The 17,690-nt window shown below is 39.1% G+C and overlaps 1 protein-coding gene across 3 annotated transcripts in view; it reads right to left on the bottom strand.

The window, feature by feature from the left end:
• The window catches only part of HFM1 (helicase for meiosis 1), a 164,493-nt gene that overhangs the window by 11,259 nt on the left and 135,544 nt on the right, over positions 1–17,690 (bottom strand). For all 3 annotated transcript variants that reach the window (XM_058303180.1, XM_058303181.1, XM_058303182.1), the window contains exons 31-33: positions 17,414–17,529; positions 14,429–14,508; positions 13,392–13,495 (exon numbers count right to left, since the gene is read on the bottom strand). In XM_058303180.1, the coding sequence (XP_058159163.1) occupies positions 13,392–13,495; positions 14,429–14,508; positions 17,414–17,529 (300 nt within the window). The remainder of the gene's footprint in view (positions 1–13,391; positions 13,496–14,428; positions 14,509–17,413; positions 17,530–17,690) is intronic.

The following is a 17,690-nucleotide window of genomic DNA, read 5'->3' as shown; positions in this document are numbered from 1 at the left end:
AAAAGCATTGTTAAATACTGTGTTCAACCAATTATATTTACTTTATACATGCTAATGGTTGCACTGCACTTAATTTTCAATGAATTCTTTCACGAAAAATTAATTTTTCCTCTTAATTCATATACGAGAAAAACCTCATTCAAGATTGGATTATAATAGCTTCTAAAATGGTTTCAAGTTAACTTTTAGTACTGTTATGAAATATATTTGTCCAAAAAAAATCTTTATTTTTCTCCTGCTAAAAAATCCTGTGTTCTCTTTGTTTATATCCTGGGTTTACAGGCAGACTACCTGAGTGAAAATTCTACCTTTCTCATTTAACTAGTTTATGAGCTTGGGCAAGTAATTTAAACTCTTTAAGCCTAGTTTTCTCCTTTGCAAAATGAGGGTTATAATAGTACCTATTTCATAAGTTTGTTAAAGGGACTAAATGCCTTTACTTGTGCAGTTTCCCATAGTGGCATGCTGATAAGTACTCAAAAACCACCTCTCTAAAAAAAGGTATTCATACTTATTCATACATGTTTATTATAAATTTTCCTAGGGTAAGCCCAGCTTGGGTGTTTGGTCTGAGAGCTGGATCCAGATGCCCGCAAGACCTCTAAGGCTCTGGGGATGCCCAGAGACTTAAGGCTTCCAATTCCTGGAATGCAGGGATAGCGAGCAGGGCTCCCAAACTCCAGGATGCTGGACTGGTAAGCAATCTGTTCAGTCAGGTCTAGCCACGGAGACTGACAAATGTGTTTTAACCTCCCCTAGATAATGGGTGGCTTCAAATTGGGACAACTTGCCTACTGATAGTCTAAGAAGAAAGAGGCTAATCTTTTCCTGCCATACCACATGATTGCAGTATGGCGGAAAGTAGACTCTGTATGAGGCCCTGAATTCCAGTTAAATCTGTGTAAGAGAGAAGGAGAAGACAGACAGATCTGAGGTCCAGAGACCATGTGGCCATGTCTCCTTAAAGGAATGAGGAAATGTACTACCAAACAGGCCAGTTAAAAGCTCAGGGAAATTACTCAGAGACAGAACCTAGAAACCCAGCCTTATTTCAAGGAAAGCTGGGAGAGGCAATAAAAAATACCCTTTTGGTAGATCCTAACTCTAGAGAAGGACAGGTCTTTCTAGGAATTCCAGTCTACTTTGGATATCTATAGAAAGCTGCAGAAACTTTTCCTGGGCCCTCAAACTATACTAACTCCCTATTAGAAACAGCCTTCTCAGTTTTCAACAACTGAGACCGTACCACCAAGATGGAGAAGGTAGGAGGGGTGGGTGCAGGGTCTGGGACAGACTCATCTTTTAACTGTTGCCAATAAAGGCACCATTCACCTCAGGGTTACCCAAATCCAGGGTCCATGTCAGCAGAAACTGGGCCCCAAGTTGCCTCACCATGAGGACTGCTGGGGCCTTGCCCAGGGGAGAACAGAAGGGGCCTGAAGTCATGTGTGAACCATCAACCAGGAGGCCTCAGGTGAACTTGATGTGGCTGACAGGACTAGGCCCCAGCCCCAGCCCCCGACCTAAATAACAGCCATGACTTGCAGAAGCTGAAAGTTTATTATTAACCTGCCCCATTGTGGAAGGGCGACAAGCCATTTACTCAGAAGGAGACACATCCCATGACATAGAACAGCCCCCCATACTGAGTCTACATGTCCAGATACAGTTCATTTCCTCACAAGCATAGACAAAGGACCACATGGCCCCACCAACCCCTCCCACATCCCTAGAATTCACTGCCCCTAGCCCACTGACCCCTAGCCATCCTTATAGGACCTTGGGTCTCACCCAAGCCCCAATCCACTCCCACTGACTAAGCATGTTCCCACCTGCATAAATTCATAACTGCCTCCGCTAGAGGCAGGCTGAAATTTCTCTTCAGACCCCCTCTGATGGGAGAGTTTCCCAATAAATCCTTGCCTGCAATTGCTGGTCTTTTTCTTTTTTAAGATGTAAAAAAATTTTTTTACTTCTCTTCCCTCCCCTCCCCAGTTGTCTGCTCTCTGTGTCCATTCACTGTGTGTTCTTCTGTGACTGTTTCTATCCTTATCAGCGACACCGGGAATCTGTGTCTCTTTTTGTTGTGTCATCTTGTGTCAGCTCTCCGTGTGTGCAGCGCCATTCTTGGGCAGGCTGCACTTTCTTTCGCACTGGGCAGCTCTTCTTGCGGGGTGCACTCCTTGCGCATGGGGCTTCCCTATGTGGGTAACACCCCTGCATGGCAGGGCACTCCTTGCACGCATCAGCACTGCGCATGGGCCAGCTCCACACGGGTCAAGGAGGCCCAGGGTTTGAACCTCGGACCTCCCATGTGGTATGCGGATGCTCTATCCATTGGGCCAAGTCCGCTTCCTGAATTGCTGGTCTTCACATCCCAATTGTCTCACCCAGCCATCTAACAGTGGCAGGTAAGATTGTTAATTTCTTAATTAACATGGAAACCAATTACTTGGTCCCAGCCCGCACTTAGGACCTCTCCTAAACTTGTTATGCCTAATAAAGGGAGTGAATGTGGAATTAAGATCTAGGCCGTTTACTAACCCTGTAGTATAAGGAACCTCCTCATATGCAACCAATTAAGATGAAAAGGTTCCTGACTATTCCTAGCTCCCTGCCTATTCCCTTGCAACACTCCCATCCTTCCAGCGATAAAAGCCCTCACAGGGCTTAACCCCTTGCCTGGTGAAACTAATGGGATGCAGGCCCCAGAACAGCCCCAATTCATGTCTCATCAGGGACAGGGCTTCTCTGGACCCTTTGTTCGGTACTTAGCAGCAGCCCAGGAGTTTTCCTGGAGAAATGAAGCTGAAGAGTTCTGCATAAGGTTTCTGCCATGGATGGACACTGGGAGCTTTGTGTTTAGGTGATTGTAATGGCAGGTCTTTTCCTAAAGTAAGTATGTAAAATTCTCTCTCCTGTTCTAAACTGTGCTTGCTTGCTTTGTTATGTCTGCTCGTTCTTAGGAACTCGTAAATCAGATTTGGGGTTCACCTGTTACAAAGTGGATAATGGTGAAAGCTAACCTAAAAATGAGTCTTCAAATGTCAATACTATCTTGCAATTGGATTTGATGTAAAAATCATATGGAATTGGTTCAACTTCTGGAAAAGCGGAAAAATTTAGCAAAGTCATTACTAATAAAATTGTTTTAGTTGCTTAGTTAATAAACAAAAGTGTCCAATTTGTTTTCAAAGTTAAAATTTTATTAGAAACTGTAACTAAGAGTTAAGATCATTATACAGATGCCTTTTATTATAAAACAGCAAAAGCTAAAATTGCTATAACTGGGTGGATTTAAGCCTAGAATCTTCCATTGTAATGGTAATCTTAGACTAATTTACCTTTGTTTATGGTTACTTCAAGTCTAACCACACCCTTGCTTATGCTTGCTATAGTAATGGTAATTATAGACTGAGTTAGCCTTTATTTATGTCAGGTCCAGCCACACCTTTGCTTTAGCTTATTAGCTTCAACTCACCCTTATACTTCAGCTATTGTGATGATAATTCTAAACTGAGTTTGCCTTTGCTTATGGTTATTTAATAACAACTTCTGCCCCCATGGCTCAGGAAAGGCAAATTTAAGACACCCCTGTCTCCTGTTCTTCCACTGGGTATTAGAGACCCTGCTTTCTCTTGTGACTCCAGGTGTGGATTAGATTGCTGCATGGTGGAATTCTCGACCCTCAGGGTTGGATATCCACTCTTCCAGTCCTGGGGCTCACAACTGGAGTGGGGGGCCTTCCACATGGAGTGATGATGTTCCTAAAAGCAGCAAGTCATGAGAAAAAACAGACTGCCCTAAGACTTCAGTGACCTCAGTAAGTATATACTGGAATTAGTCTCGCTTATCCAAGGTCTGGCAAAGTCAAAATGGGAAATAAGCAAAGCTCTGAAGTAAAGGGAAATGTAAATTGTATTTTAAAGCATTGGGAAGCCTTCAAAGAAATCTTTTAAATGTTATTTTATAGTTAAATTTATTTTGTAAAAGAAAGTTACAAGTAACTTCAGTGAGTTGTTTTTGTGTCTAACGCTGTATTTTTGTCTGCCTATTTGCTATATTTTCATACATCGAATGGTAATATCAAATTAACAAATGAAAATTCTTAAAATTGCTCTATTCAAATTGTTAAAAATTAAATATGCACTTAAATATGTGAATAGATATTCCTGGAGCCTAAAATAGGCTAAGCAGGATGAAAAGGTCATATAGAAATCTGAATGTAGAAACTATTGGGAAAGGGGAAAAGATTTTCCTAAACTCTTTGACCTACCTAGCCCCAAGGGCCTTCTTTTGTATGAGCTCTGAGGGAGGGGCTAAGTGTGGCAGATTAGAACTCTATTTTCTAGGCTGGGGAATTAAGAATCAGTTTGCCCCGTATTCCCCAATTTAAACCTTTTTTTACCAGCTCTAAAATAAGGGTGGTTAATAATCCTATTATCAACTTTCAGTAAGTAAAGGAACAATCCTTGAAAGCTGTGGAAAGATCTTTTCTAAATTACAATGAAAACAAATTAAACAATTATAATACATTCCAGAACCTAGAGTCAGTATGCTTTTAAGATTATTCACAATTTTAAAATTTTATTAAAGAAAAGAGGTTTAGCCTGCTGTAAAAGAAGGAAAAAGAACATTCCTTGCATAAACTATAATGGTTTCAATTTTATTTAGCTTGGGTGTTATCTCCCTAGGTTTATAGGATACCAATTAAATAAATCAACATTATATGTATTAAATCTTTAAGGTAATGAAAACTGTAAGTTCATATTTTATGAAATTAAGATAAAGCAAATTTCACTGTTTGCTAATTGTAATTTAATAAGCTTATTTTAAGATAAAATAACTAGTCTGTGTGGTTATGGTTAATTATAAGGAGTTTGTAAAAGTATCTTCTAAACTGAAGCATTTAAATGGCTAATTCCAGGAAGTCATTATGAATTAGAAACCTAAATTGATATTAATAACAAAAAGTAACTTCATAACAGGGGAACCTGTTAGAGGCGATATCAATATGCATAATAAAGTGGTGGTAAGGAAAGATAATCTTGATTCCATTGGGAATCTAAGATTTTCATAAAATATTGGAGAAAGTAATTTTTCCTGTGCTGCTAAAGTAAAATACCTGTTCATCGGCATCATCATGGCAAAGGTGCAAAAGTAAAAAGTAAAGTGATAAAATAGTTAAATTCATTTGATATGTTATACATTGCATTGGAAGTATTTAGAAAGTGTATTAAAAGTAAGAGATTTCAATATTGTCAAAATCTCCTGTGCATTCAAACCAGGCATTCAGTACATTGCATGCTGTCTCCCCATTTGAGTTGGTCACTGACCCCTAAAACAATAAATGTATCTACTATGTCTCTGAACATGCTCTTGAAGTGGATGGAGAGTAGGTTGCAGTTTCAAACTCCTGCAGCAGCCAGCAATGGCTCAATATGGACAGATTTACAAGGGACACTTCCTCCAGACAGGCTCTGTTTCATAGTGCCGAAGGGTGCTATGCACCAGGCTAGTGAGACACTGGAGCCTTACTTTCCTAGTCTCTCTCTAGGGTCAACAGTGCTGCAGCATGCTGGCTGTAAAGGACATACCAAGTGGAGCAACAATTACTGGAGTGATGTAGGTAGAGCTTAAACACAATTGGCATTATGGCCAGTTCCCATGCAGAGATAACATGAGTGGTATTGTAAACCTGTGTGGTGTTAACTGCAGCTCAAAGAGGAAATTGTACATTAATTAATATTAAGTACTGTACCTATATCCCTGATGATTATGATGATATCTTTTCTATTCTAGATCATATGCAGAGGGATACTGAACATGTTAAAAGTCCTGGTAAACTTAATTCATTTTCTAAGTAGTTAATTAATGTACCTATAGGACAAAGTAATGGCTTTCAAGTATTGTCATTATTTTGCTTGCCAGATGCTTGTCTTGTTGCCTATACTTTGTGAGTTTTTATCTAGGGCAGTGCCTCTTCATACTTCTAGCTGTCCTAGGCATAATCACTGCTGAGGGAACTAGAGTTGGCAGTTGTAGCAGTTTGATATGGTTATGAATTTGAAAAAGATATTGGATTATGTTTGTAGTCTGGTCTGTACATGGGCATGATTAAGTTATGATTAGGGCTTTGATTGGGCCATGTCATATGGGTAGGGACTCACAGATAAAAAGGCATGGCAAAGGATAGAGTTGAGAGTTCTTAATGTTTGAGTTTTGATGTAGGAGTTTGATGCTGAAGTCTTAAGCTGGAAGTAAGCTCTGGGAAGATAGGAACCCTGAACCCAGAGAGAAGCCTGAGAAAGGGAGGAAACCAGGAAGCCTGAACCCTCATAGATGTTGGCAGCCATCTTGCTCCAACATGTGAAAATAGACTTCAGTGAGGGAAGTAACTTATGCTTTATGGCCTGGTATCTGTAAGCTCCTACCCCAAATAAATACCCTTTATAAAAATCAACCAATTTCTGGTACTTTGCATCAGTGCCCCTTGGCTGACCAATACAACAGTTAATACCCAAACCCAGCAGGTCTACCACGATCTCTCTCTAGAGCTAACCAACAGCATAAAAGAACTCAAGGAAGAATGCTGTTTCCCATCAACTTTGGGAGGATGCAGCCTCTGAAGGCACCTGGACTTTCTCACTCTCATGATCCTGTATGTCATGTCTGACCCCCTTTTTGGGCCTGCCTACCACCATCTTCTCTATCCTTTTAGTGGGACCATGTATCTTAAAAATTCTGATTAGTTTATTTCTTCCAGAATCAACACCTCATTAGTCATGCAAGGATTTCATCTAGCTCCACCCATGGTGCCAGACTCATCTTCCCCCAACCACAATAGAGTAGCAAGAGTGTTTTACACCTTGTCAGGTGGGGCCTACTGCCCCTAACCAGCAGGAAGTAGTTACAGAAGAATGACCATTGTCCTTCAGCATCCCCTTAAGAATAAGGGTGTAAACCTTCTGAGGAGGGGTTTAGGAAAAGGGAAGATGAATCTGATATCTGACAGGAAAACATGGCTGCAAAACATGTGGTCCTAGAACCCTGTCTGGAAACCCCCTGAGGGAAAGACTGCCACCCAGGAGGGTGCTGGAAGGACCCCATGAGAACCCTATTTGGAATGGGGTCTTATTCAGGGTCAAGGAAAAGCCCCAGATATCCTCAAGGGGTCTCATCATTGGGCCCCCTGAGGAACTGATGGGTGGGGTAATCAATCAGAACAGCAAATAGCTGGGGCCCCTTCCCCGAACATTAGCAAGAGGAGGAATAATTAATAGCTTAAAAGGTAACCACACACAGGAAGCTGACATGTCTCAACTGATAGAGTGTCTGCCTACAATATGGAGGGTCCAGGGTTCGATACCCAGGGCCTCCTGTCCCATGAGGTGAGCTGGCCCACGTGCAGTGCTGCAGTGTATAAGGAGTGCCATGCCACGCAGGGGCATCCCCATGTAGGGGTGCCCCACACTAAAGGAGTGTGCCCTGCAAGGAGAGCTGCCCCGTGTGAAAAAAACACAGCACACCCAGGAGTGGTGCCTCACACATAGAGATCTGATGCAGCAAGATGATGCAACAAAAAAGAGATGCAGTTTCCTGGGGTCGCCTGACAATGGAAGCAGCCTCAGAAGAACACACAGCTAATGGACACTGAGAACAGACAACATGGGGGAAGAGAAATACATAAAATAAATCTTTTAAAAAAAGAAAAAGGTAACAACACAAGCCAAATCTTACTTCCTCTGTCTAGAGGAGCCAGCATCATCTCAGTGCATATTTCTATCCTTCTCTCCTATTTCTCAACAAGCTCTGCTCTTTTCCCTCATTACTCAATAAATTCTTTTTACTGGCATAACTGAACATATCTTTTATGCAAGATAGCCAAGAACCTAGAGGAGTCCAATACTTGCCCAGCTTCAATGGCAGACTCCTCTAAAGTCTTTCCTTCGGAAGGAACAGTAGTAGGAATCTGAGCTCAATAGAGGTGTGGTTGTAGAGCAGAGCAAGAGGGAAAGGCAAGATATTCCATGCAGGGAAAGGCACAGTGAAAACATGTGAAAAGCACAATGGTATAAAAGAAGAGGCGGTGGACTTGGCCCAGTGGTTAGGGCGTCTGTCTACCACATGGGAGGTCCGCAGTTCAAACCCCAGACCTCCTGACCCATGTGGAGCTGGCCCATGTGCAGTGCTGATGCGTGCAAGGTGTGCCGTGCTATGCAGGGGTGTCCCCTGCGTAGGGGAGCCCCATGCGCAAGGAGAGCCGCCCAGTGCGAAAGAAAGTGCAGCCTGCCCAGGATTGGCGCCGCACACATGGAGAGCTGACACAGCAAGATGACGCAACAAAGAGAGACAGATTCCTGTGCCGCTGACAACAGAAGTGGACGAAGAAGACACAGCAAATAGACACAGAGAACAGACAACTGGGGGGGGAGGGGAGAGAAATAAATAAATAAATCTTTTAAAAAAAAAAAGAAAGAAGAGAATATTTAGAGAACTGTAAGTTTTCAGCATTTTGGAGCACAAATTAGAAGAAGAAGGAAGGGCCCATTAAGATTGCACAAGTAGTTAAGGGTCAGATTATATAGAAACTTGCTTGCCACGCTAAGGAGTTAATTTTTTTTTCTTATTAATAAAAGATAACCATTGAAGATGTTTTAGTAAAAGGTTTAAATGATTCCGTACAGAGAGCTGCCCAGTGCGAAAGAAAGTGCAGCCTGCCCAGGAATGGCGCCACACACACAGAGAGCTGACACAACAAGATGATGCAACAAAAAGAAACACAGATTTCCGTGCTGCTGACAACAACAGAAGAGGACAAAGAAGAACATGCAGCAAATATACACAGAGAACAGACAACTGGGGTGGGGCAAAGGGGAGAGAAATAAATAAAATAAATAAAATCTTTAAAAAAAATGTTAAAAAAAAAAGGTTTAAATGATTAGATATGCTAGTTCAGTTACAGAGCATAGAATAGTGAGACTGGATGCAGAGAGAAAACTAAGAAAGTTAGTGCAATAAACCAAATGAGAGATAATGAATGTCTAAGCAAGAGATTCAGCAGAAGGAAGAGACAGGAAAGAACCGATATGAGAGATGTTTAGGAGACAAAAGAGAAAGGACTTAATGACTAGTTAGGTGGTAGGGTAAGATATTTGGGATGACTATTTTTCTTCCATTAGCAGCTTGAAAAAGAGAACAGTTCATTCACTGAGCTAAGGAAGGAGTAGGGTAAGAGAAGATAGGAAGAAATCATTCAGATGTGAACATGTTAACTGTAAGGTAGATACGTCCAAGAAGGTGATTGTATAACTGAGAGTTAAGAATTAATAAATGGTTATAATTAATCATTATACATACGCTTTTTCTTACTTTCTAGTATATTATAGAATAGTCAAAAGATAATATTTGAAATTACTAAAACTGGTTGAACTAGTTCCAGCCCTTGTTTATACTTAACTACTGTGATGGTTCTAGCTTAGACCCAGCCCTTATTTATACTTAGAATTGTAATGGTTATTTTAGTCTGGTCTCAGGCCTTGTTTATTCTTGCTATTGCAATGGTAACCACTCCAACTTTCCTTGTTTGAATCCATGAAAACCCTGAATTTTTAAAGGGGAGGGGTGCTGATTTTAGGTTGATGGGCCATCCAATCTCCTGCTTTGTGCATAGTGATACACTCTTTCTCTCTTTGAAACCCTGGTGTCTCGGAATTTGTCATTTGAGTGCAGCAGGCAGGTAAGCCCCTGCTTTTGCTTGGTAACAATTATATGTACAGGTCTGGGGCTAGATAGAAAGATCTACATGGGAATAGGGATTTAGAAAGGAGGAAGAGTTCAAACAGTTCAGGTAGTAGGAGAACCAATAGAATGGTTTATTGAAACCAAAGGAGAGATTTCCAAAAGGAAGTGTCAAATAATACGGACGCCAAAGAGAATAAAAGTTGAAAGCAGTTCACTGAATTCAGCACTTAGAACATCACTAAATGACCTGAGCAAAAGGAGTTTCAAAGGAATGATAAGAGAGAACCCCCATTTTAGTGAATGAAGAATGGTTAGGAGGTATGGAAGTATAAATTCCTCTTTTAAGAAGTACTGTTTTGAAGGGAAAGCAAGAGGGTAAGGTACATATAGACTCTATAGTGGCTCTGTTTTATTGGCACTTTTTCCCTTCCTTTAGTATCCCTCTTTTCCTTTGATGTTACTGCCACCCCCACCCCTACCCCACGCCATTCTATGTGATCCTGGTGAGACTATCAATCATAAAACCCTGCTCTCCCCTGGGGCCAAAGGGTTAGAACACATGACCAAATCCCCAGGTTATAGGGATTGATAAGGAGATGAACACATTATTCAAAACAGATCAATTAGAATGGCCTGCCATATCTAACAGGGAAGACTTTTTCTACTGAGGCTGCTAAACTGGGATGTTCTGAGTTAAGGGCTGCTGACCACCATTTTACCTACTATATTAGTCAGCCAAAGGGGTGCTGATGCAAAATATCAGAAATTGGTTAGTTTTTATAAAGGGTATTTATTTGGGGTAGGAGCTTACAGATACCAGGCCATAAAGCATAAGTTACTCCCCTCACCAAAGTCTACCTTTCACGTGTTGGAACAAGATGGCTGCTGACTTCTACAAGGGTTCAGGCTTCCTCAGTTTCTCCCTTCCAGGGTCTTGTTTCTCTCTGGGTTCAAGGTTCTTTTCTTCCTGGGGCTTGCTTCTCTTTCCTCTGTGTGCTTACTTCCCGGGGCTCCAGCTTAAGACTTCAGCATCAAACTCCAACATCAAAACTCCAACATTAATAACCCTCAACTCTGTGCTATGCCAATGCCCTAATGATGTGGCCCAATCAAAGCCCTAGTCATAACTTAATCATGCCCAGTAATAGACCGGATTACAAACATAATCCAATATGTATTTTTGGAATTCATAATCATATCAAACTGCTACACCTACCATGTGTAAAAGTGTGCTTAAAGAATGAAGCCAACTAGCAATAGGCATAGCTAAAAGATTGAGAGAAAGCCAGAGGCATGATAAGATCACTGAAATCCCTGGATCTAGTGAAGCCATTTGTATGTGTGGACTTTTCCCTTTACATGAGACAAGTGATTTCCTTTTCCTGTGTTTAAGTCACTTTGAGTAGAATTTCTTTCACAATCAGAAAGGTCATGACTAGCTAGATGGGGACATGGACCTGAAGAATAAAGAGACATTAGCACATTTATACACAGAAGGGAAAGAAATGATAGAGAGGAGATACTAAAATATGGGGAAGAGAAGAAGGATAAGTGGTATCCTAAAGTCCTGGGAGAGGCAGGATTGGATAGGATTAGATTATAAGTAGAAAGATAAACTTTGAATAGGAGAAAAGATAATTCTTCTCTGAAGGCAGGTAGAGAATTAAGGATGGGTACAGTGATAGAGAAAAATATAATTGGGGGCAGAAAGTTGAAGAATTCTTATACTATAGGTTTGATTTTCAGTTTTCCTCTGATAACAAAAAGTCGATATCATTTTATAGAACCTGCCTTGGATTGGGGATCAAGAGATATGGAATCTATTTCTGACCCTGTCATTAATTAGATATGTGATTTTTGGCAAGTCATTTTAATCTCTCAGTCTTGGCTTCTTTTACTATAAAATGAAAAATTGCACAAAGGTCCTTTGCAATTTAAATTTTATGATTCAACATGCTTTCTCACATAATTTCTGACAATTTTTCTTCTTCCTTTCTTGAAACCAGAATATAATTGAAATTGCAATGTTTTCCTTAGAATGTTCTCAAAAGTAGTACTTGAATATATTTAAAGTATGTTTTGCCACCAAAAACTGTGTGAAAAATATAATGAATATACTCGATTATTACTAATTATTACTAATAATATCATCAGATGCTATGCTAAGAGCATTACATATATTTTCTCATTTAATCCTCAAAACAACCCTACAGTATACCCAGATGAGAAATTTGAGACCAAGTAGTCAAGTATACTGTGAAAGGTTAAATACCTACTAAATGGCAGAACCAGAAGTTGACCTGAGACAGAATCTTTCTAGATCCTGTGAGCTTAACTACCACATTAAACAGCTCCTTTAAAAAAAAAAATTAAAAAGTGACCCACTCATTAAAACAGAGGATGATGCAATTATTATTGGGGGTCAAAGTATCCAGATGAAACTTTTATATAATAATACAAACTGGATTTAGAATAATGGGTAGAAAAGAAATAAAAGTAGGAAAACTATGTAAAGATATCATTAAGGTAAGCAGAGAGAAGGATAACTTTGGTGTGAAGAAAGGCAGGAAATACAGCAGCATTATAAGGTTGAAGGGAGATAAAAATAAGATGGTTAATAATCATACACCTTCTATCCATGTTGTAATGTAATGATATGCAGACTTTGAAGAAGTTGGGTATATGCACTGAAATTCTAGGTGAGATGGGGACTTTTCTTGATTTTATATTGGGCCTAATGACTGCCATAATATCATAACAGGTGGTGGGTACTCTAGCTCTGGCTACCCTAAGATCTTGAATTATAGCTAGAGGAAGCAAAAAGTGACAGCATAAAGAAAAGAGTGGCACTAGTAGCCATTGCCATGTACATGAAATTATTTTCAGAAAAACCCATTTCTACATATAGTCACTTGAACAAACAACTCAATGATCAGGATTATTTCTCACACACTTGAACATACTGGATTAACATGGCTACTAATAGCATGATTCAGGAAAATGATACTATTAATGGCAGGATCCAGACATAGTATTGAAGAATTTATATGTAGTATATTATTAAATTAAAGACAGACACAGACAAAAAACAAATCTAGATTACAGACTATTCCCTCCAACCTAGGTTATATTCTTATATCATCACAGAAATTGTAAGAATCATAAAGGTTTAAAAAGTGGGAGAGATATTAAAGGTCACCCGATTCAATCCCTTTGTTTTAAAGATTAAGGCATAAAGAGGTTAGAAAATTTTCCAATGTCACACAACTGTTTTGTATAATTTGACTAATTTTATCAACACAAGAAGTATTTTAAATAATTCTAAAGCTATATGAAACTAATAGCCCAGCATGTTAGTAATTTGGATACCCACAGATCCTTTATTTTCTCAGTTTTCACTCATATTATCTTCAAATTAAAATAGTTCAATGCTACATGGGGAAGATTTTTTTAAAAAATTCTATGACATAGCAGGAACATCTGAAATAACAGACCTAAGAATTTGAAATTGATTCAATAACCCAAGAAAAAAAATTGCCAAGTGAATAATCATAATTTCAGATGTTGGCTTTTCAATAATATCACTTGTCAATCTGAAGTAATGATAATCAGATTGTTTCTCAAATCACTTATCAATGGTAATTTACCTTTGTCTTGATATTCAGAGGGTTCTTTATGAATTCTTTCACAGGTTTCATGCTGGTTCCATTGCTCCATAATAGGCAATCCAGGTATGTTTGAATATTCTGACCTTTATAAAATAATAAACCATAGAAATACGTTAAAATTAATCTGACTTTGAAAATTACTTATTCACAAAAGTGAAAAAAATGGTCTATCCACTCAACACCTCTGACTAAACTCAGTAGCAATGAGTAGAAAATAGCTGTTTAATGGAAGTGACCCATATTTAGTCACCTTTACATGCTCCCAGTAAAGCTCTGTCTAGCCCAAAAGACTTACTATTAATGCTATTTTCAGTAAGGTAACTAAAGCTGGGACCCCTAGAAGCAGTTTTGGCATCTGTACTGACTGGTTAGTGCCTGTTCTGTATTACTAAATATATTGAATGTCATCTCTGCACATAATGGCCCTTATCTGGAAGAGGAATTACACATTCTATTGGCATCTAGGCAACATGATACAGAGAAAGACTACTGAGTTCTTATCCAGGGCCTTTTGCTTATTAACTAAGAGTATGAGCCTTGTTTTCATATATGAAACAGAATAAAATATACCTCATTTTACAAGTCAGGTTGTTAAGGTGAAAAGAGATTATACATAAAGTTTTAATAAATTTGAGCTATTATTAATATGAAGGGGACCCCAAAATTAAAAAGGTTAGACTTCATATACCAACATAATTTTCTTTTTTGAAGTAAATATTTTTCCCCTGGTAAATTTAGAAGGCAAAAATTGCCTGAGGGGATGGTACACAGGTATGTTTCCAGGAAATAAATGATATAATGAATGCTGAAGCATTCTATTAACTATAGAGTTCTAAATAAATTTAGAGTATAAAAGATAATGAAACCCTTATGGTATCACTGCTTCAAGGAACTAAATGATTACTGTGGTTTGAGAGTAGCCAGTGACTACTCTTTACAAAGCAGATTTTCTAGAGGAACAGAGAGTTTATGATGAAAAAAAAATTTTTTTATCTTAGATATTAACATATTTGTACCTTGATAGACCAAGAAGGGGAGATTTTGGAATAAAACCAAACTCTTTAAGGTCCACACTTTGAGATTTATTCATCTGCAGCTATTAGTGAAAAAAAGTTCAATAATCAATTTCATATCAATGCATCGTAACATGTGCCAAACAGGAAAATTCCTGCTTGTACATAAAGTCCAAAAATCAATGAATTAAGAGAAACAGACTGATTCTTAACTTATCTCCTTCTCAGGCCCTTTTTCTTAAATGCAGGTATTCTTCACGGTTTTTTATTAGGCCTTCTCTTCTCACACTATACATTCTCAATCAAAGATCTCATTTACTTGAATGGCTTCAATTACCACATACATATGAATTACTCTAAAGTTTGTATTTCTAGCTCACTTCTCTCTCCTGGTTTTCAAATATGTACATCTAATTGTCTGTAGGACATTTCACCTAAACATCTTGGAGGCCTCTAAATTCAGTACTTCCTAAATTCAATTTACCATGTCTCTACACCCCCAAACTTGGTTTACCTTTAGAGTTCCTACCATAGTGAGGCCCCATTTTTCTCCCAGTTGCTCAAGCTAGAGAGTTTTGACTACTCCTTCTATTTCATCCCTCATATCCAATTAAGCATCAAGACAGTTGATCCTACCTCTGAAAACTATTTAAAACCCAGCCACTTTTCTCTGTTGCTCCTTCCACAACCCTAGACTAGGACATCATCTTGTTTGGATTATTGTAAAAGCTACCTAATGAGTGCCTATGTTCCTATTTTATCATCTTCTAATCCATTCTCTATATTGCAGCCAGAATGAATTTTATGAAATATAATTCTGATCATGTCACCATTTAAGCCCTTCAGCAGCTTTCCAATCCTTTCAGGATAAAGCCCAAATCCTTAAAATAGCATAAAAGGTCTGTACGATTTAGCTCCTACTTACCTCTTCAGCCTCATCTCTCTCCCCTCCTCTACTTATAACTAAACTCTAAACAAACCGTATTTCTTCATTTCTCCTAAATCCCCCTCCCCCCCAACTCTGGACCTCTGCATATTCTCTATGTCTGGAATACTTTTCCTTCCTTCCCCCACCACCATCATGTTGACTGCTCCTCCATACTTGGCTTATGCTTATACATCCTTTAGTTCTCAATCACATCCATTAGGAATCCCTTCCTGGCCCATCAAATCTTGATTGAGTACATGTTTTTCTAAGTTCAAATATCTTATACTTCTGTTGTCACAGAATCACTTCTCACACTATACTGAAAAGGTTTATTTGTATCCTTCACTGAAACATAAACTTTATAAAGACAGGGACTAAAACTGTCTTGTTCATCACAGTATCTAGCACCTATTATAATACTTGGCATATTAGTGGTACTCAATGAATATGGAAAGAAGGAAGGAAGGGAGGGAGGGAGAAAGGAAGGAGAGTGGAAGGAAGGAGAGAGGAAAAACTTAGGCTACTAAAAAAAAAGGTATCATCTCAGGGAATGTGGTGACCATTTAAACTTCATGTCTCTCCTTGTTTTCCAACATTCCTTTTGTTTTAACCTCATGACTTAGAATCTTCATTCTCATAAAAACCCTAAAAAAGAAATGGGCACTTAACCATTATTGGAGATTAAGTCATATCCCCCACAAAAGACATGTTTAAGTCTTATCCCCTAGTCCTATGGGTATGAACTCATTTGCAAATAGAACCTGTGAAGATGTTATCAGATAAGATATGGCTAAACTGAATGAGGGTGAGCCTTAATCCAATATGGCTGAAGTCCTTATAAACAAAGGAAATTAGGGAAGCGGATGTGGCTCAACTGATGGAGCATCGGCCTACCATATAGAAGGTCCAGGGTTCAAACCCAGGGCCTCCTGGCCTGTGTGGTGAGCTGGCCCATGTGTAGTGCTGCCGCGTGCAAGGAGTGCCATGCCACTCAGGGGTGTCCCTCACATAGGGGAGCCCCACGCACAAGGAGTGCGCCCTGCAAGGAGAGCCACCCAGCGTGAAAAAAGCACAGCCCCACCTAGGAGTGGCGCAGCACACATGGAGAGCTGACGCAAGATGACACAACAAAAACAGACACAGATTCCCGGTGCCACCGAGAATGCCAGCAGACACAGAACACAGCAAATGGACACAAGAGAGCCGACAGTGGGGGGCAGGAAGGGGAGCGAAATAAAGAAAATAAATCTTAAAAAAAAAAAAGGAAATTGGACACAGAAGTAGAAGCAGATTCCAGAGGAGAGAGATCACCGTGTGACAGTGGAAGAGAAGCATCTGTAAGCCAGGGATACCAAAGATTGCCAGCTCCAGAACACTATAGCTCCAGAATGAAAAACAACCTAGCAATACCTTGATGTTGAACTTCTAGCCTCCATAACTGTGAGACAATAAATTCCTATTGTTGAAGCCAACCCATTGTGTGCTATTTGTCGTAGCAGCTCCAGCAAATGAAGATATCCATTTTCTTGGTTTTGTTCTGTGGCCTAAGCAACTATTTTGCCCTGGATATGATGACTTAGACTTAAGATAAATCTGCTAACAACTATTCTACCAACCAATAGGAGCTCATATTCCTTATCCTTGGGAAGGGAGGTTCTTGTTTATTATTTATTTAGGTGCATGAATCAAAATCAACTCCAGAGTTTCCAGACAAGAACTAATGGAGCCAGGGAAAAGTAAAAGTGTCAAGTTCTGATTGCTAAACCAAGCCAAGGTACATGTCCTTCTCCTTTTCCTTCTACTCTAGTTTAAGAAGAGAAATAAGGCTAATGAAGGAAAGGGATGGATAATTGTTTCAAATTTACAGGTTGGTTATTAAGAACTATTCATGTCTTTTCCTTTAGAGACAATATTATGAATCATGGTCATATTCCTAATCAAGCCCACAAATAATTCCAAAGTATACTATGGATACTTACCTAACTGATACACAGAGCAAAGGAATATTCATATACATTTAAATACAGAACCAAGGGACAAATGATGCTATTAAAATTAACCTTGAGACGTTTAACTGGAGGAAGAGATGAAAGAGCATTCCTATTTCTTAAATCAGATAAATATGAAGAAATTGTTGGTTCTTTAATTTCTGACTTCTGTGCAACTCCAGTTTTACCTATGAAAAAAATTTTAGATTCTCTAGGTTAAACTTAGGTATTGTTCATATAAAGTCAAATTTCTTCAGATTAATACAATTTTTTTCATGTTGACCAAAAAAGAAAGAAAATTATTTGAGGGCTGTATACTATAAATATTGTACATAAATAATTAGGATTC

The sequence above is a fragment of the Dasypus novemcinctus genome, chromosome 9, assembly GCF_030445035.2.
Source record: "Dasypus novemcinctus isolate mDasNov1 chromosome 9, mDasNov1.1.hap2, whole genome shotgun sequence".
NCBI classification, from domain to species: Eukaryota; Metazoa; Chordata; class Mammalia; order Cingulata; family Dasypodidae; genus Dasypus; species Dasypus novemcinctus.
Note: the sequence above shows the minus strand (reverse complement) of the source record. Positions and strands in the feature narration are given on the sequence as shown.